This window comes from Hirundo rustica, chromosome 15, assembly GCF_015227805.2.
Source record: "Hirundo rustica isolate bHirRus1 chromosome 15, bHirRus1.pri.v3, whole genome shotgun sequence".
NCBI lineage: Eukaryota > Metazoa > Chordata > Aves > Passeriformes > Hirundinidae > Hirundo > Hirundo rustica.
This window is the reverse complement of record NC_053464.1, coordinates 3138152-3162121: the sequence shown is the minus strand read 5'-3', so window position 1 is coordinate 3162121 and position 23970 is coordinate 3138152. Positions and strand designations below refer to the sequence as shown.

General features: G+C 48.3%; 1 protein-coding gene across 3 annotated transcripts in view; it reads left to right on the top strand.

Annotated features, from left to right (window-relative positions):
* Positions 1-23970, top strand: part of GSG1L (GSG1 like) — a 56263-nt gene that overhangs the window by 28607 nt on the left and 3686 nt on the right. Inside the window, exons 3-8 of one of the 3 annotated variants that reach the window (XR_005703247.1) lie at positions 4337-4489; positions 8573-8684; positions 13762-13929; positions 19353-19420; positions 19984-20396; positions 20953-21599. Coding sequence is in view for 1 of the 3 variants with exons in the window: in XM_040079570.2 (XP_039935504.1) it covers positions 4337-4489; positions 8573-8684; positions 13762-13929 (433 nt within the window). In the remaining 2 variants the exon portion in view is untranslated. Of the gene's footprint in view, positions 1-4336; positions 4490-8572; positions 8685-13761; positions 13930-19352; positions 19421-19983; positions 21600-23970 lie in introns of all 3 variants that reach the window. The other 2 variants (XR_009208347.1, XM_040079570.2) reach the window with 2 other exon arrangements.

Here is a 23970-nt window from a genome sequence, read left to right as displayed (position 1 = left end):
CCCAAGTGTCCCACAGTGCACAGAAGCAGCTCTGTCGTTGTCAGCAGCACTGCTGAGGAGGGACAGACTGGCTGGTGGAGAAGCACCAGGGACAAAATGACAGGAAAAGGTGTGTTAGAACAGGAGGTGTTGATGGAACTGGTGTCAGTGGTCATCCAGACCACAGTGCCCACCTCCCTGCAGACACCAGGATGGGAGATACAGGAGAAGCTGATGTGCCACAGAGATGTGACAGGACAGCAAGGCAGGTCCCTGCCAGCTCCTGGCCAGCACAGAAGGGAACATGCAGACCCAGCACGTTTTTCTCACCTAAAAAAAGCCCAGCAGGCACGAGGAGGACTTGACAGCTGTCATCCTCTGCATTATTCTGGGGAATCCTGGAAAGGTTGGCTGAACACATCATGTCTTGGTGCTTGCAGGCTGGGTGGGCTCCTCACACATACCCACCCTCGCGAGAACACGTGTGCAGGAGTGCCACTGAAACCACTTTGGGTTTAGCTTTGCTTTAAAATCCAAGGCTCTCCTCTCCTGGGAGGTCTCACATTGGAATGTCCTTGGCACAGTGGCACATCCCAGCTGAGCTCCCCCCCAGCTCCTTCTCTGCACAGGCGGCAGTGGGTTTGTTGAACAAAAAAAACATGCACAAACAGGATGAGGACCAAAAGATGAGAGGAATCTGTTGATTGATGAGAGTACAGATCCTCAGTTATAGGCTATCCAGGTAGAACTCCCTAAGTGAACCCAGTTCTGACTCTTCTGAAGGAAAGATTTTTCATAAAAGCTGAGTTAGGCCAGACAGATCCGTGGGGCAGAGGACACAGGCTGGAGGGGAGTAAGCAGACAGAAAAATGACAGCAGAGAAGATTGGAAAAGAGAAAAAAACCCCTGGAGATCTTCTTCCCTGTCACCTGGAATGACTGAGGTCCCCTCAAGAGAAGAAGCTCTCTACTTTGCAGGAAGGAGGCTGTGAGAGGTTGTGAGTGGAAGTGATGCCAAGTGACTGCCTCATGAATCTCGTGTTGAGAGAGGAGCAGTGGGAGATCACTTCACCATCAGCACAGAACAGAAAAACTCCGTCTCCTGAATTAATAACCTGAAGCAACTGTTCTGCTTCAGGCAGCCACAGGAAAATGCAAAATTCAGACATAGGTTGCATTTTCTGGGTGTTATTATTTCAGATGAAATTCAAAATCAGAGAAGCAGGACAGGACATAGAACTATGCAAACACTGCATGTGGGACTTGCTTTTCCCCACATTAGATGCACTAAAAAAGAGGCACAGAGCAGGTATTCAATTACACTGTGGAATAAGACAAGAGAGTTCTGTGGCAGATAGGAACAGGGCCCCAAAAAAAGTAGTAATTGACTATGCCTCCCACAGCAAACTCACCCAGCCTTTGTGTCTCATCAGAAAAAAGGATTTACAGGAGAGCAAAACTCACGTCTCATTGAGCTTTTCATCATTTCCTTGCGAGGTTTTCCTGCTGACAAAGGCACTCTTCTCCCAGCCCTGTGGGAAGGGAAGCCAAAGCACTCCCTGTGACACCAGCCACACCGTCAGGTGTTCCTCCCTCCCTCCCATTCCTTTCTCCTCCCTTAGGAGAATCAAGGACACCAGCTGGGCCCCCAGCCCCTCCAGGCTCAGCTCCCAGAGCCCTCCTGTCCCTCTGAACATGTGCCCTTGCAATGGACACACAAACCCAGATGCTCCCACAGGGACATGTGCACCTCCCCAGCTGCCTGCTCTTCCCAAAACCACTGCTCTGGTGCCTGCAGCACCAGCTTCAGGCACTGGGTCATGGGTGGGCAACAGGTAGAGTGTGCATATACAGGGCTGAGCACATCACCTGAACCCCCAAAACCATCAACCACGGCCCCAGACCGCCCCAGCAGGGCTGCACTCCAGCTTCTCGTTCTCCTCTCTGTAGGAACACCCAGGATTACCCTGGCCCAGGAGCAGAAGCCAGCATTTGTCCTTGTCAGAATTCGTGTGGCTGATGACATGCTCAAATCTACCAAGATCTCCTTCTAAGATCCCTCCATTCTCAAGGGACTCAGGGGCTCCTCCTGATTTAGGATCACCAGAAGCAAACTTCCTTAAGTGTGTCCAGGTCATTGATAAAAACATCCAAGAGAATTTTCCCTAGACCTGAGCACCGCCAGCCTGGTGTTACCCCATGGACTGCAGCTCCCTGAGCCCAGCTGTTCCCCCAGGGAAGCACAGATGGAGCCACAGCACGGTGGTGAGCTGCAGACACTGTTACAGCTCTGCCCTGGTGTGCACAGAGCACCAGTGGAGGTCCACAAGGGCTGACTCAGGGCAATAAACGCCTGGGCAGGTGTGTTGTACATTAATATTTCAACTGTGGGCTGAAAGAACTGCGGCTCATTAGTTAGGGCCCTCTGCTGCCTCAGTTTGTGCGTTAGGTTTCCATCATCTAATTCTTCCAAACTCAAATCATTCCATCATTCTCTCATCATAGACACTGCTGGTTTGAGAAAATGGGGCAAAATCCCTTCCAGACGCTGCTGTATCTCAGAACAACACCCTTGCTCTCTCACTTGCATTCCTTTTTGGGAGAGTGTGCCAGTTGCCTGATACCAAATTGACTAAGAGGAGTGAGATAAGCAGCTGTTTGCTGTTGATAGATGCAATATTGCACACACGGCCTCTGTGAGCAATTAAAAGCTTTATTTATTGCTATCTGTAGTGTGGTTTAAGAACTCAAAAGGTCAGCTACAGTGGCAACAACGAATAGCACATATTAATTAGATGTAATTATAAAGATGAGTTCATAGACGAAATATGAGCTGGGATCAGCCTGGTCACCGAGAGGACACTCAAATATTTGATAAAAGTGAGACTGAATATCTGGTTTGATAAGCTGGACTGTAGGCTTTATCACACATGTGCTCTCGCAGAGAGGAGGGAAGGTATTAATATAAGTGAAGCCTGTAGCAGTCTCTATGGTTACAGCTAACATTTTCTAATATAAGCCATTGTCTTCAGATGCTTAACTTTCCACGTTTCAATTGCTTAGGCTGAAATTTTCCATCACTGCTCATTGTTTCCAGGTGAATTCTCTAGCAATCAGGTTAGCAAATGTACTGGAGAATTCGAGCAGATTCTCATGCTGAAACAGCAACTGGAAATTGGGCAGGGACTCAGTCTTATCATCTGTTCCCATCCTCTCCAATTTACCCCATGGCTTGGTGACTTTCAGAGACTCAGCAGATCCTGCTGGAGGTTTTGTGCTGGAGTTCCCCAAGGTGAATCTCCTGGTGGTGCTTCAGTCCCTGCCGGGCACTACCCCGTGCTCCCAAGAGCCCTCGCACCCTGCAGAGCCCAAACACAGCCCTGACTCTCAGGGCTGCACCCAGGGGCTCAGGAAACTCGAGCCAGGCCGAGTTTTGCATCTGCAGCTGCTCAGCTGAGCGCGTTACCAACACGTGTGCCCACCCTGCTGTAGCCGTGGCAGTGTGTGTGCCAGCCCCAGCGGCACAAACCCTGCGAGGTGGATACCCGGTGGGAGCAGCCATCCTGCAGGGCTCCAGCTTCCAATAACAGCCCCCAACACTAGGCTGTGGCAAGAACTTTAGAACATGGACTGAATGCATTTTCTTTGTGGAAAAGAGGCATCCAAGCCTGTCCATCTCCCACCAGCACACAGACAGTCAGATATCCTGCGCCATCCCCTCCCTGTGTGCTGGATTGTGCTCATCTAAACTGTGGCACGGGTGGGGAAATTAATTCTGTGAGCTGCGCCTTGGCTCAGAGGAGCCAAGAGGTTCTCACACGTACCCACAGAGGTTCTGTAGCCAAGCTGAACAAGAAGGAAAAACGCTTTGCTCTTTCTGCAGTGTCTTTACCACCCTGCCACTCTTCACATCTTCATTCACCGCTTTTTCTGGTTTTCAGAGCTGGGGCCGTGGTTTGCTGAGTTTAAACTCTGTGAATCACAGAATCATTAAGTCTGGAAAAGACCACCAAGATCATCAAGACCGACCTTCTACCAAATTTACAAACCACATTGGGAAGTGCCACCTTTACCTGTTTTCTGAACACTTCCAGGGGTGGTGACTCCACCACTTTCATGGGCAGACTGTGCTTAATAACCTTTTCAGTAAAGAAATTTTTCCCAATATACAGTAGATGTGATAAACGTGAAAAAAAAATATTACATTTGGCCACCTTAAAAACCAACCAACTTTAAAAAAAAATTTCCTAATACGCAGCTACTCCTAGATATTCCTGATTTCCTAATTAATTTTTGCCAACTTTAACCTCTTGAAAGTGTTCCCCAGGTAATGACTGGCTGCTGCTCTCTGCCCCCAGGTGTGCTGTGGCTCTCAGTGGTGTCCGAGGTGTTGTACATCATGCTGTTGGTCGTCGGGTTCAGCCTCATGTGCCTCGAGCTCTTTCATTCAAGCAGTGTCATAGATGGGCTCAAGCTAAATGCCTTTGCTGCTGTCTTCACTGTGCTTTCAGGTATGAACCTCCCCTTCCCCTTTTACCACCACAAAGCAGAATTCTACAACTTTGAAAGAATTTAAAAAAAAAAAAAACAAAAAAAACAAAACTGAAGGCTCCAAGGCTCTCTTATCCCCATTTAGCTATCGCAATTTTTCACTGTAATTTTTTGTTCCTTTGGCACAAAGACTGCATGATAAATTCTCCTCTTGCCAGGGAGAAGTGAACGTCCTCATTCCCGATTTCACAGCAGCAGTGCAGTAATTATCCTTCCCCAGCCCGCACAGCCATTACCACAGCTCAGCCTCAGCTCCATCTGCAGCATCATCACACTCCTTTTTCCAGAGGAAAATTAAAAACATGTAACGCTGGAAAGCCTTTTTTTTTCTGTGTAAATCCTGAAAGTAGGTGAGGGTTGAAAAACCAAGGAAAGGATCTCCTCTTGTTAATTAACAAAATTGAGATTGAAGAGGGTTCTAATAATGGCACAGAGGAGCAGCCCTAAGAGGGGTCTGGGACACGTACATCTCTCAGAACAACTGTTCCAGGCTGTTTTCCTGCTCAGTCTGTACCTGGGGCCCCTCGCCAAATGAACTCAAGGAATTCACTTCTCTAAAAGGAGTCCAACCATGTGGTTAATGCCCCTTCACTTCTGTGAGGCTTTTTCTGGGTAAAACCCCCACTTTGCAGGATTTATACAAGCAGCCAGGGTGCTCCTGTGAGCACTCCTGCATGGACCTCTCCGGCAGAAGGAATTTCTGCAATAGAAATGCATTTTGTTCTGCTGCATTTCAGGCTGGAAGACATTACAACAGGCAGTGTACATTCTGGGAAGGACTTTGTATCTTCAGGGAAAGCTGCAAATGGTGAAATAGTAACAAAAAGGACAGAGCAGAAGTAGAGCTGAGTGACAAAAAAAAAAATCTGATAAGAACTGCCAAAGCATATTTTTCAGCTTTGGATATAATTTGGAACTTTAAAAAAAAATCAGCTCCATTTTCAAAATCAAACTATGTGGAATTCTTCAGCATTCAATCAATTACTTCCATGCTGTTCTTCTCTCCCTTCAACCATTAACTGCACTTTTAAAGCTTTGTAAGAATGATGAAGTTTTCTTTCCTACACAACTTTCTATTTTTATTTTGGCCTTCCCTCTTTCTAAGTTCATTGCCAAGATAGTCCAAATATAAACTTCAAAATTTTACAGGGAAAAGTGATAGGGGAATTGAAACAAGGATAAAACCCCAAACCCCAGCACACCACATAGCTGTTATTTTCAATAACAAGGATATCAGAGGATAGAAGAAAACTGTATGTATTTAAGCTTAGCATATTTATAATGACATATCTTAATAGAAATTAGGTAACAAAGAGGACTTTCCATTGGAGCATAACACTCCTCATTAAATTCATGCTTGAATTCCTGCATAAAAGTGCAATGAGATCTTCACATTCTTATAGCTCAACATCTAAAGGTTAGGAAAAAAACATCCCAATAGTGTGGTCACTTACTGCTGTTCCTATGAGCCACTAGAAAATACCCCACAATATCACAGTTTTGGTATCCCTCTCTAACCTTACACAAACTAAAAACTTATATATGTCTTTCACGTAATATTTACAAGAAAACATTTTATTTAATGTGATATATTCCATAAACAGAATTTCTAATCAGAAATGTGGGAAATGCTTTAAAATACCGTGTCTTTTCCAAATCTCCTTCACCTCCAGCTTTCCAAAGTTCCTTAATTTCTCCCATTACCCAAGCAGCTGTGGTCCTGCAGGGCTCAGGATCTCAAGCCAGCTGTGAAGGATCAGTGTTTCTGCACTGCCAACCCCTCCAGCACACCACATCCCCAGGATTTCCATCTGCAAACACCGCTTGCCCTGGAGCCCGGATGGGCACAGGCATTGTGCCCCCCCTGCCCAGCCTCAAGCAACCAGCTGGGGGAAAAGATGATCCTGGGCATCGAGCACTCACTGATTTGTGTTACAGGCAGCTCGTTTTAGCTCATTAGTCTACAGCAAAAAGGACCAGGGGGTTTCCCCGTGGAGAAAACTTGGCAAGGCACAGCTAAAACAGACCAAACCAAAAGTGAATGAAGCAGCACAACAAAAGATTTGCATTATTCTGCTCTAGTTTGGATGTGGCACAACAGCACCAAGAGCCCTGCCAGGTGTAGATCCAGCCCCATCCTGCCCTGCCATCAGGCAGATGAAACCAAGGACATCTCCAGCGTTTGCTGGTGACCTCCTTCTCCTCCTCACCTGGATCAGTGAGTGTCACCTCAGCCTCCCACACAGCCACAGGTGGCTGAAACCCTGGGCGAGGTTTGTGTGACAGAACCGAGCAGCTCAGCCCTGCTGAGGCTTGTCCCAGCTGTGTCAAACCTCCTGCTGGCTCTGAGTGACTCTGACAGGTCTCAGGGCAGGCTGGAATAATTTATTAGGGTTGAAAAATTACTGACAGGACATATAGAAACAACGAACTCCAAACTTAAGATCAAGGCACAACAGTGGGCTGAAGAAAAATCCACTGATTTAAAGAATTCAACAAGCTCCCGGTGCATTCTGGAAATTAAATACAACCAGAAAAAAAGCAAGGTGTGCAGCACTTTGCTGTGCTCCCATTAGGCCACCCACCCTGCCCAAATCTCATTTCTCCTGGAGTGATTTGCTCTTTCCACCTCCTATCTCTGCAGTGTGTCACTCCAGCACGAGGCAGCTGAGCGAATCACCCCAGCTCCCTCTAACACAATGTCCTCCCTCAGCCTCTGCAGCTCTTCGTATGAAATCTGACATTTCTCCTGCTGAAGGTCCTGCTCAACATGCCCACAACACAAACATTTCCCAGCTTCCCTCCCCCAGAACTGCCCTGAATCATCCTCGTGTCTGGGCAGACTAATGGCGTGCTTTAGGTTCTGAAGGAAAGAAGAGCCAAAAATTGGGTGTGGCTGAGGGAGGGAAATCAGGATCTTCCATGTACAGGAAGGGCAACTGTGGAAAAAATTAGATGGTCAGAGAGAACAGTGAATGAATGGTCAAGGTGTGACACACAGACCTCACTGTACCCTCCATGGCAGACTACTGGTATTTCTAAGGACCTTGAACTGCAGCACAAGAGGCTTTTGCACACCTCTAGGTCCCTATTTGGGATATAGTGAGGCAGCCCCACCTCCTTAGCCTGACCCCACACTTCCCAGAGCTCAGTGGGGATCATCACCCTGCACTGCCCCGGTGCCATGGCAGGAGCATCCCAAATTACTGTAGCCAGAAAATCCTCCAAGCCTCGGAGCTGCTCCTGACCACCACTGCTTGAAAAGTGGAGCTGGGTTTTCCTCAATGGGATGTTTAAATACAAAGTTCAGGTGGTTTTTTTCTGTTTAAACTGGAGGACCACACTGGCCAGCTAAAGGCAGAGCCACTCAGGCCACCCTGTGATTTACTGCAGCTTTGTTCTTTAACATGACAGAGACTGAAAGTCCAACACATTGTCTAGTCCTCACCAGCTGCAGTTCTCTCGGTGAGCTCTGTGTCACAAAGCATCACCAGCACTGCACCACCAAAAATATCCCAGTGGTGTCCTCTCACCACACATCATCAGGACAACCAAGCTCACTTCACATCCTGGGGCAACTTCCAAGTGTTTTCTGAGCGTTCAGATTCACAAATCTTAGCAACTCCTGGGACAGAATATGGTTGTGTGGCGTGAGCACACTGAGCCTGCAGTGCCTGCAGAAGCCTCTCCCCTCCTTCTCTCACCTGAGGCCTGTCTGTGATGGGCTGTGAGATGACTGTGGGTGGCACACCCCTGCCTCGCAGCAGCACGCTTGGTGGGGACGCTCGCTGTGCAACATTTTCCTCAACGATTTTCTTCCTTCAGCTCCTCTTTTAATTGAGGATTCAGAATGATGTAAAATAATGAGCTCTCAGTCACATCTTTCCTCTGCCCATGCAGCTCCCTCCTCCACAGTGGAACAGGAGGCATAAAAGTACAACAAAGACTTTTTTGGAGCTCTCAAAGCACTTAGAGCAGTAGCTCTCTCAAGAATGATAAAGAATGTTGGCACAAAATTTCCTGTTCTAATCCCTGCTTCCCAGGTCTCTTGGGGATGGTGGCACACATGATGTACACTCAAGTTTTCCAAGTGACAGTCAGCCTTGGGCCAGAGGACTGGCGACCGCATTCCTGGGACTATGGATGGTCCTTCTGGTAAGTGTCACCCCCAGTTCATCTCTTTTCTCTCTGGAGCTGTTCCATCAGCCTGTTGGGACGTTGCACAAATCCCCTCCAATCCCCAGGAACACCCCTGTGGATTTCCAGCTGCCAAGCTTGCAGGAGCACGAGCCCCCAGGGCTTTGGGGTGTGGGGAGCAGTTCTGGGTGGCTGTGCAGCAGCAGCTGTGCTATCAGCAGGTACAGAGCATTTGTAAATAAACAGCACCCACAATTACCAACACAGATTGAGCACTCTCATTAAAGTTCAATTTAGGAACATAATTGCCATGGCATTTCTGAGACTTTTAGCTTTTTTTTTTTTTTCCCCCCTTGTTTTTAATTAATGTTTCAGTTGAACCTTACGGTGCAGCTTTGAACACAACTGCAGAGGAAGGTGCAGTGCTCCTGGCACGATGAGACTTCCCTGTGGATCATGGGGAGAAGGGCTGGGAAAATGAACGTGGCAATTTTTTTATTTTTTTTTTTTTTACCTTTCCCATTTATCTTCTAAAATCACATAAAACTAATTTGGCCAAGACACAGTGCCTGTGTTATATTGCTTGCAAGTTTGTAAGAAGCTTACCAACAGCAGGAGGCTGTGGAGAATAAAAATACCTGCAAACAACATCCCCAGTCCTCCAGAGGCATCAGCCTCTTTGGATGGATAGGAAAAATGCTTTCTTCTTGTCATTTCTAAATATAGCACATTATTTTCTTTCCATCTCAAAGCAAAGGCAACAATCTTTGCTAACACCAATAAATAAATACTTCTTATGCACAGCACTGCAGGGAATTATTAGTCTTTCCTTCTCACCTCTTTCTACTGTGCTTCATAGGAGGAGTTACTACCATTTTAACAACATGTTACAAAATACAAATCACATTATATTTAAAACACAGCTTATTTGGTGTCTCAGTAATGAATATTTATTGCATGCGATTATGGACTTATAAATACATTGCGTTCACATATTTATAATATTTATATTAATATTTATAACAACTCTGTCACAATAATTGTATAATTTTCAATAGATTTAAATAATAAGGCATATTTGTCTTTGGTAATCTATTTTGTAATTTGCTGCAATACTCAAAGTTCGAAATGTTGGTAAATGTCTTGCATGATAAACACTCATTAGATTATTCTCCTCCGTCTTGTGCAAGCCAAGAGCCCCCATGGCTCAGAGTGGGCACCAGGTCCCTCAGGGCATCCTGAGCTCTCCCTGGGCCCACTCATCCCACCCACACTCCCTGCTGGGAGCTGTGTCCCAAGGAAACGGAGCTGGGATCCCATGGGACACGGGGCTGGGATCTGGTACCCCACAGAGATGGGAATGGGGCTGTGTCCCATGGAAACGGAGCTGGGATCCCATGGGACACGGGGCTGGGAACCAGTGTCCCGTGAGAGATGGGTTTGGGAGCTGTGTCTCCCAGAGATGGAGCTGGTGTCCAATAGAGATGGGGAGATGGTGTCCCATGGGAGATGGAGCTGGGAATTGAGGCCCACGGGAGATGGAGTTGGGAGCTGGTGTCCCGTAGAGATGGGGATGAGAGCTGTGTCCCATGGCAGACGAAGCTGGTGTCCCTGAGAGATGAGTTTGGAAGATGTGTCCCATGAGAGATGGAGCTGGGAGCCGTGTTCCATGGGAGATGGGTTTGGGAGCTAGTATCCCATAGGAGATGGGTTTGGGAGCTGTGTCCCATGACAAGTGAAGCTGGTGTCCCACAGGAGATAGAGCTGGGAGCTGGTATTCCGTGGCAGATGGAGCTGGGAGCTGTGTCCCATGGCAGATGGAGCTGGGAACCGTGTTCTGTGGGGGATGAAGCCCAGCCCCCAGCCCTGTCCCAGAGCAGCCTCTCCCTCCGCTCTCCCTGGACAACCACAGCCAGGGAAGGTGCAGTGGGCCTTGGCTCAGGGACCAGGACTGCCCCTGGATTAGGCCACACTGTGGAGGACTCTGAGATACCCACCACAGGGAAATATGTGGGAGCAAGCTCCCCTCTGCCCGTATTCCTGGGGTGAGAGCTCAGGACACAGAGAGCTGCACACAGCCCCTGGGAGCTGAGCTGCTCTCCAGCCACTGCAGCCACAAAGCTCAGCCACATTTAGTGATCTCCCTTTCCCCCTTCCCCGATGCTTCCAAGGCAGCACGTTTATCCATGCAGGACGTGGGCACGGTGCAAACACAGGCTCAGCTGGCACAGGGCTGGGCAGCAGCAGCATTTTCAGCCTGCAGTGGTGCTCAGCAGCCTGAGGAAGGCCATGGGGTCCCTCATGCTGGTGATGGGTAGCAGGCCTGGAAAAGGAAGAGCTGGAGGTCAAAAGAAGCAAACCCAAGGCTTGTGCCCTCCAGCTAACACTGAGCCACCACTGCTGTCCAGAGAACCTCCCCTGGCACCAGCCAGACCTGAACATCTTCTTTAAGAGGGGTTGATTACAAATGCCCACTCAGTCTGGTGGAAAACCACACATGTAGGAATTATTTTCTGCTCCATCTGGGTTCTGGTGATGTCCTGGGATATGAGCTTTGGGAAGCCCTGACCCAGCAGTTGTCACCACCACCCTTATTTCCAGCCTGCTGTAAACGTGCCACTGCAGCACCCAGCCACAGAGCAGAGCCCAGAGAACTGAAACAACGCTGTCCCCGTGGCCCAGAGACAGAGGGTCCTGGGGATTCACACTGCCATCCCTTTCCCAAGGGCCTGTGGGAAAACTAAGTTTTCTGTGAGTCCTCCACTGTCAAAGGGGAATGATATAAACAGCCCTTCCCAAAACGAGGGAGGGCTGCTCATGCTCTGCTCAGATGTCTCAGGGTGGTGTCTGGTGTCCTGCCCCATTCCCAAGCCATTGGCAAAGCCTGGAGGTTGTTCTGGGCTCTGGCACGAGTCAGGAGTGGGCCAGGAGATTCTCCAGGCAGGGGATTCCAGTGCCTCAGAGGATCAGTGGATGTTCAAGATCAGACCCTCTAAAGAAAATACATGGAAAAAGCCTGAGCTGTTTGAGCCATGGAGGAGCCTGAGAGCCCAGCCCTGAGCTCAGCTACAGGAGGCTCTATGGGTACAGTCCCAGCACATCTGGGGTACAGTCCCAGCACATCTGGGGCACAGCTGGCATGGAGTATTAACAACACTGCTGCTAAAGAGGCCTTCACCTAAGGCAGGTGTAACTCCTGAGGCAGAACAACCACTCTTTGCAACTCAAAATAAATAGCATTTAACCAAGGTCCATAAAAGCTAAAGTATATCCATCCTAACTGCCTAATTACTGTGATTTCCCAAATGCCAGGCACTGAGAGTCTTCATTCTGTATTTCCTTCTCTGAACCTTTCAGCGCTTCTGATTTCATGATTGGAAACCATCAAAAACATCCAAGAGAAATTCTCCCTCAAAGATCATTCCACAGGCACCTCCCAGGCACAGTGAGGCACATGGTTTTGGCTGGCTTCTTCCTGGATTCTGCTTGGGAGCCCAGCTGGAAATGTTTGCAGCTGCTGGAGCTCTTCCCCACACTCCACGTGGGAGGCAGACTCATGCCAGGCCAGGGAGATGCTGTGCCTGGACACTCACACCTCGCACAAGCTCCCTTCCCACTTCTCCTCCCGGCCATGGGAAACTTCAGGGAACTTTGTCACCCCAGGGGTCACTACATTACCTCCTCATTTGAGTGCATCTGGCAAAGAGATTCAAAAATGACAGGGAAAAAGCTGCCTCCACGCATCTCATTGCCTCAGGAGTCCCTGCAGGACTTGTTATAAGCTGAATTTTGAAATCATTGAAATGAGCCATTTCTGTTTACTTGAGCCATTTTTTCCCCCAGTTTTTTCAGTCTATGAATATGTGCTCTTTTTCAAGTTTTGTCTAATTTGAAATTTGAAACTGCTTCCTAGTCTGCAGGTCCTTTGCAGAATGGGAAAATAGCTCATGCTGAGGGCTGTGTTGACAATGCGTATTTATAAGATAATGCTACTGGGGCTGGATTCTTTCTGCTCTGCATAATTCAGATCAATTTGTTGTAGAAAAAGTGCAAAAAGAAGCAGGGAAAGTGTGTCCCCATCACAGATGATGGAGTTAATCCAGCTTAGTTAGGCACTGTGAACTGTGTGTAGCCAGAGTTGTTGGGCCAGGTGTGGAGCCAAGGGGAGCTGGAAGCCAGAGAAGCTCTGCGGACAAAAGGAGAAATTCAGGGCCTTTTTTTGCAGCCTCATTTCATGCTCAAAAATCATCTCAACTCCCTGGGGCCACGAGTCCCTCACCAGCCCCCTGTGAACATGAGGTCAGGGTGGGCAAAAGAAGCTGGGGTGAGTCCCTGTCCACAGGCAGGGACCAGAGCAGCTCCCAGCTGGCCCTGCTTGCCAGAACACCCAGGACAACACTTGCTACTGCCCCGGCTTAGCACTGGGCCAGTCATTTATTTTGTTCCACTTCCCTTCTCCATCAGCCTCCCTGTGCTCCTGGTGGGTATTTGCAGGTGTCCTGCCCCTGGCTGGCCAAGGTTGGCTGGCACTGCCTTCACACTGCGGGGGTCAGTCAGAAGAACCCCAGGTTGGTGACCCCACAAAATGGAAGTGTTGTCTTGCATTCTAGTCAGGCTTTCAGAGACCAGACACAAGCCAGGAATGCCAGAGGTGTCCATGAAGCAGGGAAGAAGGAAATACAGTAGCCTGAAGAAGGCATGAAAACCATCCCTGCAGTGGCATTGTGCAGCCAGTGTCCCATGGGTGCTGCAAAACTGCTCCAAAAGACTCTGGGGCATTGCTCCCTCCAGGAGTGTGTGTGTTTTAGTGCTTGTCTGCAAGGCTCTGAGGCACTTCAGAGGGAGATCAGGAGGATTTTGTCAGAGTGAACACCAAGAGATCACCTTAGCACAGGGCTCTGCATGGGATGAAGGCTGTGCTCAGCCCCAGCCCAGCTCCTGTCTGAGCACGGGCAGCAGGTCCTCCCAGGTAAGGTGAGCAGAACGGGTTTGTCACCCCACCCTCCCTGCCAGGTCCCAGCCTGTGTGTCTGTGTCAGAAATGCCCCCTGAGCTGCTGTGCTAACCCAGCTGTCTGCTGGTTTCTCTCTCCACAGCCTGGCGTGGGGCTCCTTCACCTGCTGCATGGCGGCCTCCGTCACCACCCTCAACTCTTACACTAAGACTGTCATTGAGTTCAGACACAAGCGCAAAATCTTTGAGCAGGGCTTTCGAGAAGAGCAGAACTTCCTAGACCAGGAAGCCATCAAGTACTTCAGAGAAAGGTCAGTGCAGTCACTCGATCGGGGGAGATTTCCATGGACTCTGCTGGTTTCAGAAAACCCAGGTTCTCACCCACCTCAGCACTCGTGGGTGAAGTCTCTGAAACACCTGTGTGTGAAAGGCAAATGTAAAAGGTCCTCCTTGGTTTGGTATTTCTTAATCTTTGTGATGTCCCAGTGCCCACCCTTCCTCCTACACTCATTAAAACCTTTACAATGCGCACCCAATTCACAAAAAGCTGTGCTGCCAATGTAAGCTGATTTTCCCCTCCTAGAAAGATAAAATTGTGGCGTTGTACCAAATGCGACTTCCATCCTTTCTCAGCACGTGCAACAGGCACCTCCCAACAATCCCAACAGCTGCTGAGGCATTTTCCAGCCACCACCAGGCCACTTTGGAGCTGCCATCCCCCACGGTCACACACCCACAAACCATCTCTGGCTGCTTTGCATGACCCATCCTCTGGAGAAAATCCACACAAATACACCAAAACACCCACACAGTGCCACCCACACGGTGCCACCCACCCTGCCACACTGGAGCCCTGGTGGGTCCCAAGGGCCCAGAGAGAGATGCTCTGTCACTCTGCCCTGTGGCTGCTCCAGGAACCTCCTGCCCTCATTCTTTGGTGAGAGAGTTGAGGCTTTGTTTAAATCTGTGGATTGTGAAGAACACACAGATCCTGGGCTCACGCAGCAGGGATGGGCTCCACAGGGTGATGGACCTCCACAGGATGAAGAGCTGAGAAGTACAGAAAATCCTCACCAAACATCTATGGCCTGAAGGGATATAAAGATACTCTGGGGACAGAAAATACAAGCAGGATGCATTGCTGCTTGTCAGACCAGTGGGGAAGTTTCTCCATGGTGGAAGAGAGTGGTTGGGAAGCTCCGGGGGGACAGAAGGTTTGGAATGATCAGCAGCAGAGTGAGGAGCTCTCCTGATTATTGCTCCCATGGGAGCTCCCATGATTATTGCTTTTCCTTGGTTGTCTTGTTTATTATCCTGTTGTTGCAGTTATCCCCCTGCTATCGTCCAAGTTTTCACTCAACCTTTCTGACAGTCTGCAAGGAAAAGAGAAATGAGGCAAACAACTATGATTTTCCTAATTTTGCATTTGGTTGGACATGACAGTGAATTCTAAAAAATTCTCTGTGGGGGAAAAAAAGAAAAGCCTAGACACAGTGAAGAGGAAGGGGTCAATGTGTGCCTCAGGGTAAATCAGCACTCAGGGAGGGAAACCAGACAGATTACTGAGGTGAGAATTGCAGATGAGAGCCCAGGAGAATCACAGGGAATGGTATCTTGAGTTAGATTGGGAACAGCTAAGGAAACTTGTTGAAGCACCACCAGTGCCCTTTCTGGAGCAGTAAATAGCAAAATATATGAATGGCCCAGAGGACAGGGTCCTCTTTGTCTCACATGGGCATTGTGGGTTTGATTTGGGTTCTTCCTGCCCTCACAACATGACACAGTTCCACCCCCAACAATTCCCTCCTCGGTCACCTCCTCCCAGCCCTTCCACACACACTTGGCACACTCAGCTCAAGCATGTGGTGTTCCCTAACTTCATGATTATGACTTTCCTTTTTTATATCACATTATTTTAATTGTTGTATCTGAATACATAATAGGAAGCCCAGAGACAGTGTTACCATGGGATCATTCTGGAGATTTAAAGCCATGCAGCAATATACAATATTTTTTAAATTTTTAAAGTGATGGTATTCATGCTCAGCTTCACTGCTGTGCCCTGGGAATGCTCTGGCTGCATGAGTCCAGGGACTGTCCACGAGCAACACCCTCAGCCCCACACAGCTTCCCCGAGCTCCCATCTGCCTTTGCACAAATAGAAAATAAAATAAATCCTCTTTCCTTCCTGTGCACACACCCAGGGATACTTCACATTCCCTCCTACTCCTCCACCTCCATGTTCCTTTTCATACCTCATGAATAAAACCCTCCAGCCTTTCTTCCTTCCCGTTGCTTTGCACATATCTTCACCCTTTTTTCCTGTTCCTCTGCCTCGGTGCAGGGCCAGCAGCCCCTGGAGCACACATCAGCCTCAGTGCTGGACACACCCTGTGCAACAGGCACTTCCCTGTGTGCCTGCTGAAAATTAAAGCTTTATCATTGCTCCCAACAGCTCCATTTATCATCTGGGACTCAGGGAAGGAAAGTGTCAGCCCCATTTTGCGCGATAGAACTTTTTTGTCAGAATATTATCCTACAGGCCCCTGCTCCCAGGAAAGAAATTTGCTTTCTGAAAAGTACTGACAGTACAATGCTGCTAATCTTGCACATGTTTCCTCAACTATAGCATTGTATTGTGCTTCATTTTAATCTCATGCAACTGCACGTAACAGCAGAAGATTTCTGGAAATGTGGATGTAAGAGCGGAAACATCCCAGTTCAACAGCTCCTGTGCTCCTGTCCCCAGCAGAGCAGGAGGTGCAGGGGACGAGCCACATCATCCCACGGTCTGCTGTGCTGGTCCCCCCTGCAGCAGCTCCCATCCCCTCCCCTTGCACAGTGCCTCGCCCTCTGTGGCCCTGCTGCTCCTGCACTTCAGCCTCCACGCCCCAAGGGCAGCTCTGAAGAACATGGGGAGGGCCTTCAACACACGTGAATGTCTGTGTACACTCCGAATTCTGCTCCTCAGCCTGGTTTGACTCCACTTTGGCCAGCACATGGAGTTACCCAGCCCTCAGTCACTCACACAGGAGCACATCCAAATCCTCTGCCCGCCTGTACCCCAAGGCTCTGCCTCTCACCAGCCAAGCATCTCACTCCTCCTGCCACTGGGAAGACATTTAAGCAGCTGCTGAAAAAATCAAAGATTCATAGTGTTGCATACAATTATGTCCTATCCAAGCTTGGGATACATTGAAAAGTCCAGACAAAAGAGACTCTGTAGCTCACAGTATCAAACCAAAAGATACCAGAGCTCTTCAGATATAATAGGTACAATAACCCTTAGGGTAACTCTAAGAAAACCAGGTCAATTATACAGACTTGGAGGTATTATTCATGCTTTAAGTGTTCTATAAATCCTCAGAATTATCTGCAAAGTCAGCTTTCTGTCTTTGTCCTTCAATTTCTTTCCTTCCTTTTTTCTTGTTTTCCTTTGAAATGAGTATTTGTCCATAACTTTTGCTCATTTTTTTCATTTCTTTTAGTTCATTGGGTGTCACTTCATAACAAGTATCTCTCTTCCATCCCTCCCAGTTTCTCTTTCTGCTCTGTTTCACGTGAACACCCTTGCCCCATGTGGTCATGAGCACAGTCCCTCACTTGTGGTTTACTCCAGCCAGCAGAGCAGGAACCCTCACTGCCCTCCTGCTCCCTTCCTTCCTGCTCTGAGGATCCCTCCAGATAAGCCAATGGGACAAGGATTCCTAGTTCTTCCCGGTAAAGTCTGATAATCTCTGTAACAGCTGCAGGAATGGTGACAGACCTTCTCTTCCCCTGCCCAGCTGTTTAGTAGCTGCTGTTTTAGCAGCTTGAGCTCTCCCCTGCTGCTTTGGCAGCTTTGTCCTATGGCTGTGTAATAATTAAGGTGCATTCACAAGAATTCTGCTGGTTTAGACCAACCAGCTCCACCACCATCATCACATCCATCCAGGCGAGGGCCAGCACAGCCAGCTTACCCAATGTCTTTCCTAAGTTCTCAGTTTCTTGCCTTCTTTTTTTTTTTACATATTAAAAAAAAACCTTTCAGGCACCCTCCCCAAAACGCCTTTCCCTTCTCCCAGGATTCTTTCAGGTAAAGAATGAAATTTTTCCTCTCTGTTCCTTTGCTCTGCCGCGGGCAGGGCAGGAGTTGCTGGTGGGGCAGAGGGGGACAGCTGCAGGGACAAGGACAGGAAGAGCTCCAAGGAGGACAAGGCAATGTCCAGGCTTGGGGTGAAGGTATGTGAGGGTTGAAGCCCGAGGTGAGGGATTCAGGGCCTGAAAGGGTGGAAAACAAATCCAAGTGAGATCCTTGTGGACAGCTCATCACTGCCTTGGGCAAGGGATGAAAAGTTTGTGAAGTGATGTGAGGAAACTGGAATTACCCATGGCCCTCTTTTAGTGAGGACAAGAGCAGCTTTAGGACGTGCATCCAGGCTGGTCAGGGCTGCAGAGTGCCCTGGAGCTGAGGCCACTGCAGAGAGGGGTCAGGGCATCACCCCATGCTGGCACCAGTGGGAGGGGGGACCCCAGAGATCAGAGACCAGCACAGTCCTGTCTCAGCCTCAGTCTGGATACCTCAGCCTCGTGCTCCCTGAGGAGCCAATCTCACTTACCAGGGGCTGTTAAACCAACAGATTTAGCAAGCAGATCTGGAAGATTCAGCCTCCCCCAGCTCACCCATCCGTAGCACAGCGCTTGCAGCTGTCCATCAACACCCATTGTTTGTTGTGCCATTGCAGCTGACTTCACAACATTTTTTTCCTGCTGACAGGGCCCTTACTCTGATCTGCAACACCGACCTAAGCAGGCAGATGCTACTGGTGAAATTCTGGAGTAAGCTGAGTTCAAACTGCCATCAATAGCAGTGCGGACAAAATATCTCTGCAGAGACAGAAAATGTAGTTTTAAGTGCTAGGAGCAGTTTGAAACAGACAGCAGGACCAAAGCTATTGCACAGCTAATAAATCAGGACTATTCCCACCACTGTGAGAACCAGAACTTTTCAAATCATCATTCACATGCTGTTTTTTCCCTTTTTTGCACATTTCTGTAATGTATCATGCTCACAGCTTGCTTCCTCTGACTCCACTGTGCTCGTGTCAGATGTGCAGATCATATCAACGCCTTCCAAAGACATGCCAACCTTTCGCTCTGGTTTCCTCCTTGGCCACCCAGGTATCCGAACAGGGTTTCAGTTACTGACCCAATGTACCTCCCACTGGCAGAGTCAGTAGCTCTTCACACAGACGTCAATATTTCCAAGCTTCCTATTCCCCTTTCATCAGTGCACAGGGATGAGCGCAGCCTCCTGCCTTGGATTTGTTCTGTACTTTATTCTGCAACACAGGAAGCTTTATCCACAGAGCTGCTCCTTCTGGAAATCACATGGACTGGCACTAAACCGGTGCAGCAGCAGCACCATCCCCACTTCCAACACACACATACTGTACAATGCTGCTGGGCCCCGGTGCTTAGGTCTGTCCTGAAGAGGGCAAGAGTGGAGAGATGCAGCTCTGAGCCACTCACTTCTATTCCCCATGGCCTCTTTACAAGAGCTTTCCCTGAGAGGGGCAAAGCCAGGGGAACCAAATCCTCCCTGAGCCCCTCACAATCTCCATGGTGTGCCTGGCCATAGATGGAGGAGCCCAGGTACGTTGGACTCTTACTGGTTTTGACCCTTCCATTTGTGTACATTTGGGAGCAGCCTTTGTTTCTGTTAAAGGTGCTACTTCTATATTCTCTTTTCCAGGGCTGAGGAGGAGAGGGCTGAGGCTGGGGACCTGAGGTTACAGTGCCTCCATAGCTGCTCCCCAAATAGTAAGTGACCGTGGCTCGAATGTGTGCGGCACACAATGGCTTCTCCTGTCCCCACGCTGGCTCCCCAGGGCCCAGCCTGAGGTCTGGAGTAGGAAGCTTTGGGAATAGAGGTTTGTTGCTTTCCCAGACAGCATTGCCCAAGAGATAACCAACCAGCATAAGAACAGTACAGGATTCTCCAGCATTCAATTTAGGATGTGCACATATCCTATAATTTTGTGTTATCTCAAGAAGCTGTGACTTCATAGTAGTTTAAAAATATGCTCTAATTTACACCTGTATAACTTTCATTATCACTACCTTTTTTCATCTATATTTATCACCAATTCATGATGATGCATGCTATTGAATATAAAAATGATTGAAAGCAGCTTTGGTAGACAATAACGTTAGTATAATTAATGCCATTTCTTGCACTTTCTCTGGAAATTGCAGTGCTTTTATTCAGTGTTTGCAAAAGCTCTTGCTCTAAGCTATGGGAATCGGTGGTACGATGTACAGAGCAATGTTGGAGCATGGCTCCTGCCCTGCTCTGAATATTATACTTTTTCTTTACTCTCCAGGAAAGATGTGTGCAGTTTCATGCATCTATTTCCTTGGAAAGAAAGCAAGTGATCCTTCATTCAGCAGGAGGGAGCCTTGGGAGAGTGACTTGCTGGCTCTGCGCTATTAAAATTTGGAAACCTCATGGCATTTTGCTGCCTCTGTCTTGCTGAGATGCACATCTCAGCCACATACTCATGGAAGCTTGGTGTCTGTAACCCCAACCCCTGAGGGTCCTGCTCCCTCCCCAGACCTGCTGGAACAGCTCTCCAGTCCCATGTCACTGCAGGTGGTGTCCCCACAGGCATGATAGTGCTGGCACTGCTCTCCAGCTCGGTTTGTCATCAGCTCACTTGGTAACTCCTGCTCCTTGAAAATGTCATGTCAGTCATGGACCTTTCCATAGGCAGATCCATGCCCTTCATTCTCACAGGTCTGAAAATATCTGTTGGTACAAAATTAATCTGGGTCACGTTTCCTGAGAAAGTTTCTCACCTGCCAAGTTCCTGGCAGTTGCTCAAATGTGTTTATTTTATTATTGAAGCCTCTCCAGAGGACTTTGTTTCAAAGAGTCAAAAACAAGTCTTGACAATAGGTGTTCCAAGGAATAGGCTCTGCTGGTTCTATGGCCAGCCCTGTCCCAAGCACTTCGATTTTAAAGGACCCAGAGCTCACCCCATAGAGTGCTGACAGCTCTGAGAAAGCAAAGCCCAAGCGAGAAGCCCAGAGTCAGGTTAAAGAACAGTGGCCATCCCTCAATATTCCATCAGGCTCAGCCTCACATCCATTACCTTCTGTAATGAAATCAGATCAATATTAATGAAGTGACAGGAGTGAAGTTGTGCTCTCAGTTCAGTTTACTTACAAATCCAATAGAAGCTGCAAAATGCTCATTATCCATGCTTATTAGGGAGGGAAAACAATTAGTTACTGCTGCTTGGGATAGCACAAAGCCCCACAACGTTCAGATGAACCTCTCCTTCCTCCAGCAAGATTGCCAAGCCACAGCTGGCCTGGGCCTGAGCCCAGGATCCTCCTTGATGTTGGTTCCAGGGTCCCACACTCCCAGTGCCTGTCACATTCCCCGTTGCTGGAGCCCGTGGCCAGCAGAGAATTGAGAACGGCGAGTGAACGGCGTGAGGAGGGTTTGGCTAAAGGCAGAGCAGCCACCAAGGTGACACTGACCCCATGGGCCGTGTGGAAGAAGGGGACACATCACCTGGAACACACCAACCCAGTGCCACCAGCAGAGGAAATTGCCAGCACGTCACTGGGAGCACTCCATGGACACTTCCCACAGGGGTGGCCCTGTGTCAGCAGGACACCAGGAAGCACCACCCGGAGTTATTCCTGCTGCTCTCCTCAACCAGCACCTCATTCCCTGCAGGAGCTGCCAGCTGCCCTCACCCAGGAGTGCTCTGAGGAGGTTCCAATCTGAACCAAGCTGCAGATGAGGAATACTGGCTCATCCTCAGGCATCGTGAATCTTTCTGTCCTCCCACGAAGACAAAACAGGGCATCTGTCCTTGTTGAGGGGAAAGGATTTGGGGGAGTGTCCCTGAGGAGTGACAGAGCAAAGGCTGTAAAGAGGAGAACAAGGCTGAGCAATTGTGGAAGACAAGCACTACCTGGCCAGGTGATTTTGGAAGAGAGAATGTTAAAGGTTTTTGAGCAGCCCAACAGCACTGTGGGAGCACAGGTAGCACAAAGGGCCTTATGCCAAAGCAGGATATCAGGTTCCTCCGTTGGCAAGACTGAGCTCTTTGTTTTGAGCAGTGGCCTTAAATTATAAATTCCATTGGAAGCTTGAATCCAGAGGAGTCTGGATCAGGACAATGCAGTTATTCAGTCTTGATAATTCTGTATTAAACCATTTAATGTCCATCACTTAACTATAATTTTCTTTTAACAGGGTTAAAAAGAAAATTATTTTATTTCCTTTATACCCTTTAGCAGGGTTTAAACTTACCTGAGCTGAGAACAGCACCAGGGAGCTGTAACTATAACCTGGCATCCTCTGCTCTCCCCAAGCTGCCTTCCTGTGCAAACATATGGCACTGGCCCCTATACACCTGATACTCCCGGACATACCAAATTTAGCATTTCCAGACACTTTTAAAGTCTATTTGCTGTCATTTTTACCTTGGAGGTCTCAACCTTTTCTTTTAGAAGTGCAGGGCTGGGAGATCTCAATGCTCCAGCTGTGAATAGCCACTGCGCGAAAATATGGAAGTTTCACATCAGGATATTTTTTATGTTGTTGCACAGGTATTTATTAGCAAGAAATGCTCACTGTTATTAGGCTCCAGCCAGCAACAGTCCCTGATTTCAGACATCTGTATGTCCATGCCACTTCCACCCTTTCCTCCAGAGTTCCTCCAGAGTGGGAGGCATTAATATGAGGAGCATGGATCCCACGGGGCAGGAGGGAGAGATGCAGATGGTGAATGTCAAATGGGCAAGAGAGAGGCAGGAGAAATATCACAAAGGACAGGGAGGGACAGGTGTGGTGGCAGAGCCAAAGAAGAGATAAATAGCCCAGAAGAGAAAGAGCTAAGCAGGAAACAGCAAATTCTTACTGTCTATGGCTGAAATCCTTGGTGTTATTTGAGGCAGATAAACCCAGAGTTCAGGACACCAGCTTCTCTTGTAGAAAACTGAAAGATTATTCAAAATTAATTCAGTGTTAAAGAAATAATATGCCACTGTTTTGGCAGCGTGGGCATTCCAGAAGGGTCACCTGACAAAGAGGAGGCCTTGAAAAAAATAGTTTTATTCTCATGTCATCGCCCTGTAGGCATTTCCCCTGGGTCCATCCCACGGCTCTTTTACCATCCTCCCACCCCGGCTGTCTACAGTGAGATTTATGCAACCAATCCCTCAGTGCTTCACTCTAAAGCATTGTGTAATTTTTTTTCTATTCAGACAAGTTCATCAGAAGAACTCTAGGTTTAAAACACAGTGGAAATGATTCATTAAAAAAAAAGAATATCCACTGGGGTTCTTTTCCCTTCGGTTGCGAGCACCACGGAAGCAAAGTGGTGCTGGATATGCAGGCAACTTTCAAAAGTCTCCAGAAAGAGTCTGTAGCACCAGCTCAGCTGGAGAGGGCAAGGCACAGACGGCAGCCAAGGTCACTGTGACAACGGGGAACATGCTTTATATGCTGAGCAGCACAGGCTGGGAGGCGGCAGACAACAAGGGCCTGACGCATTTGAAGTGTCGCTCAAAGTTGAGCCAAGGTTTCTCCTTGTGGAGGTACCTGACAGCTGCAATCAGCTGCCTATTTCATGTCAGCATTGATTCCAACTCCGGATCTTGCAATTCTTCCTGTAATTTATTCAGTTCATAGTGATTCACCACATAAAAAAACTGGTGGGGAAAAATCCCCTCTGAAAAAGCACCATGGTTACGGGTCGAAGATCCAGCCTTGCTGCACTGGCGGCAGCGGGAATCTCGTTCCTGTCTTCAGGCAAAGCCTTGCCCACTAGGAAATTCCAAAGCTAAAGGTCTCAGTTCTGTCCTCATTTACCTCTGCCAACATCCAGGCTGACATTTTGCTTTGACATTGCTTCTTGAGCTACTGGTTTTTCTGCTTCCGAGACAAGGAGGATGATAAAAGTAAATGCAGTCCCGTGTGGAGAATGGCAGCCCGTGAAAACTAAGGGGTGGAAAAGGGAAGTAAAATAAGCTGACAGTTTATAATACATTTTTTGTTTCCTCCAGTGCACAGGTGAATTGAAAGGTTTCTTATATAAATTTCAGTGGGATTAGTTATGAAACGTGCTTTCTGTCACTCTTTTAAATTGCATCTTTCAATAAATGCTTCATCTTCTACAGCTAATCCTGGATTTATGCAAAAAAACTCCCCAAACCACTGCCCCGCCCCCCCCCAAAAGCCAACCCTGTCCCACTCTGCTTAACTTGTGAAATGAAGTCTTTCAGACTGTATGTGCACCCAAATAGCCTTTCACTTACTGTGCATACCCTATTCCCCTCTAGAATGG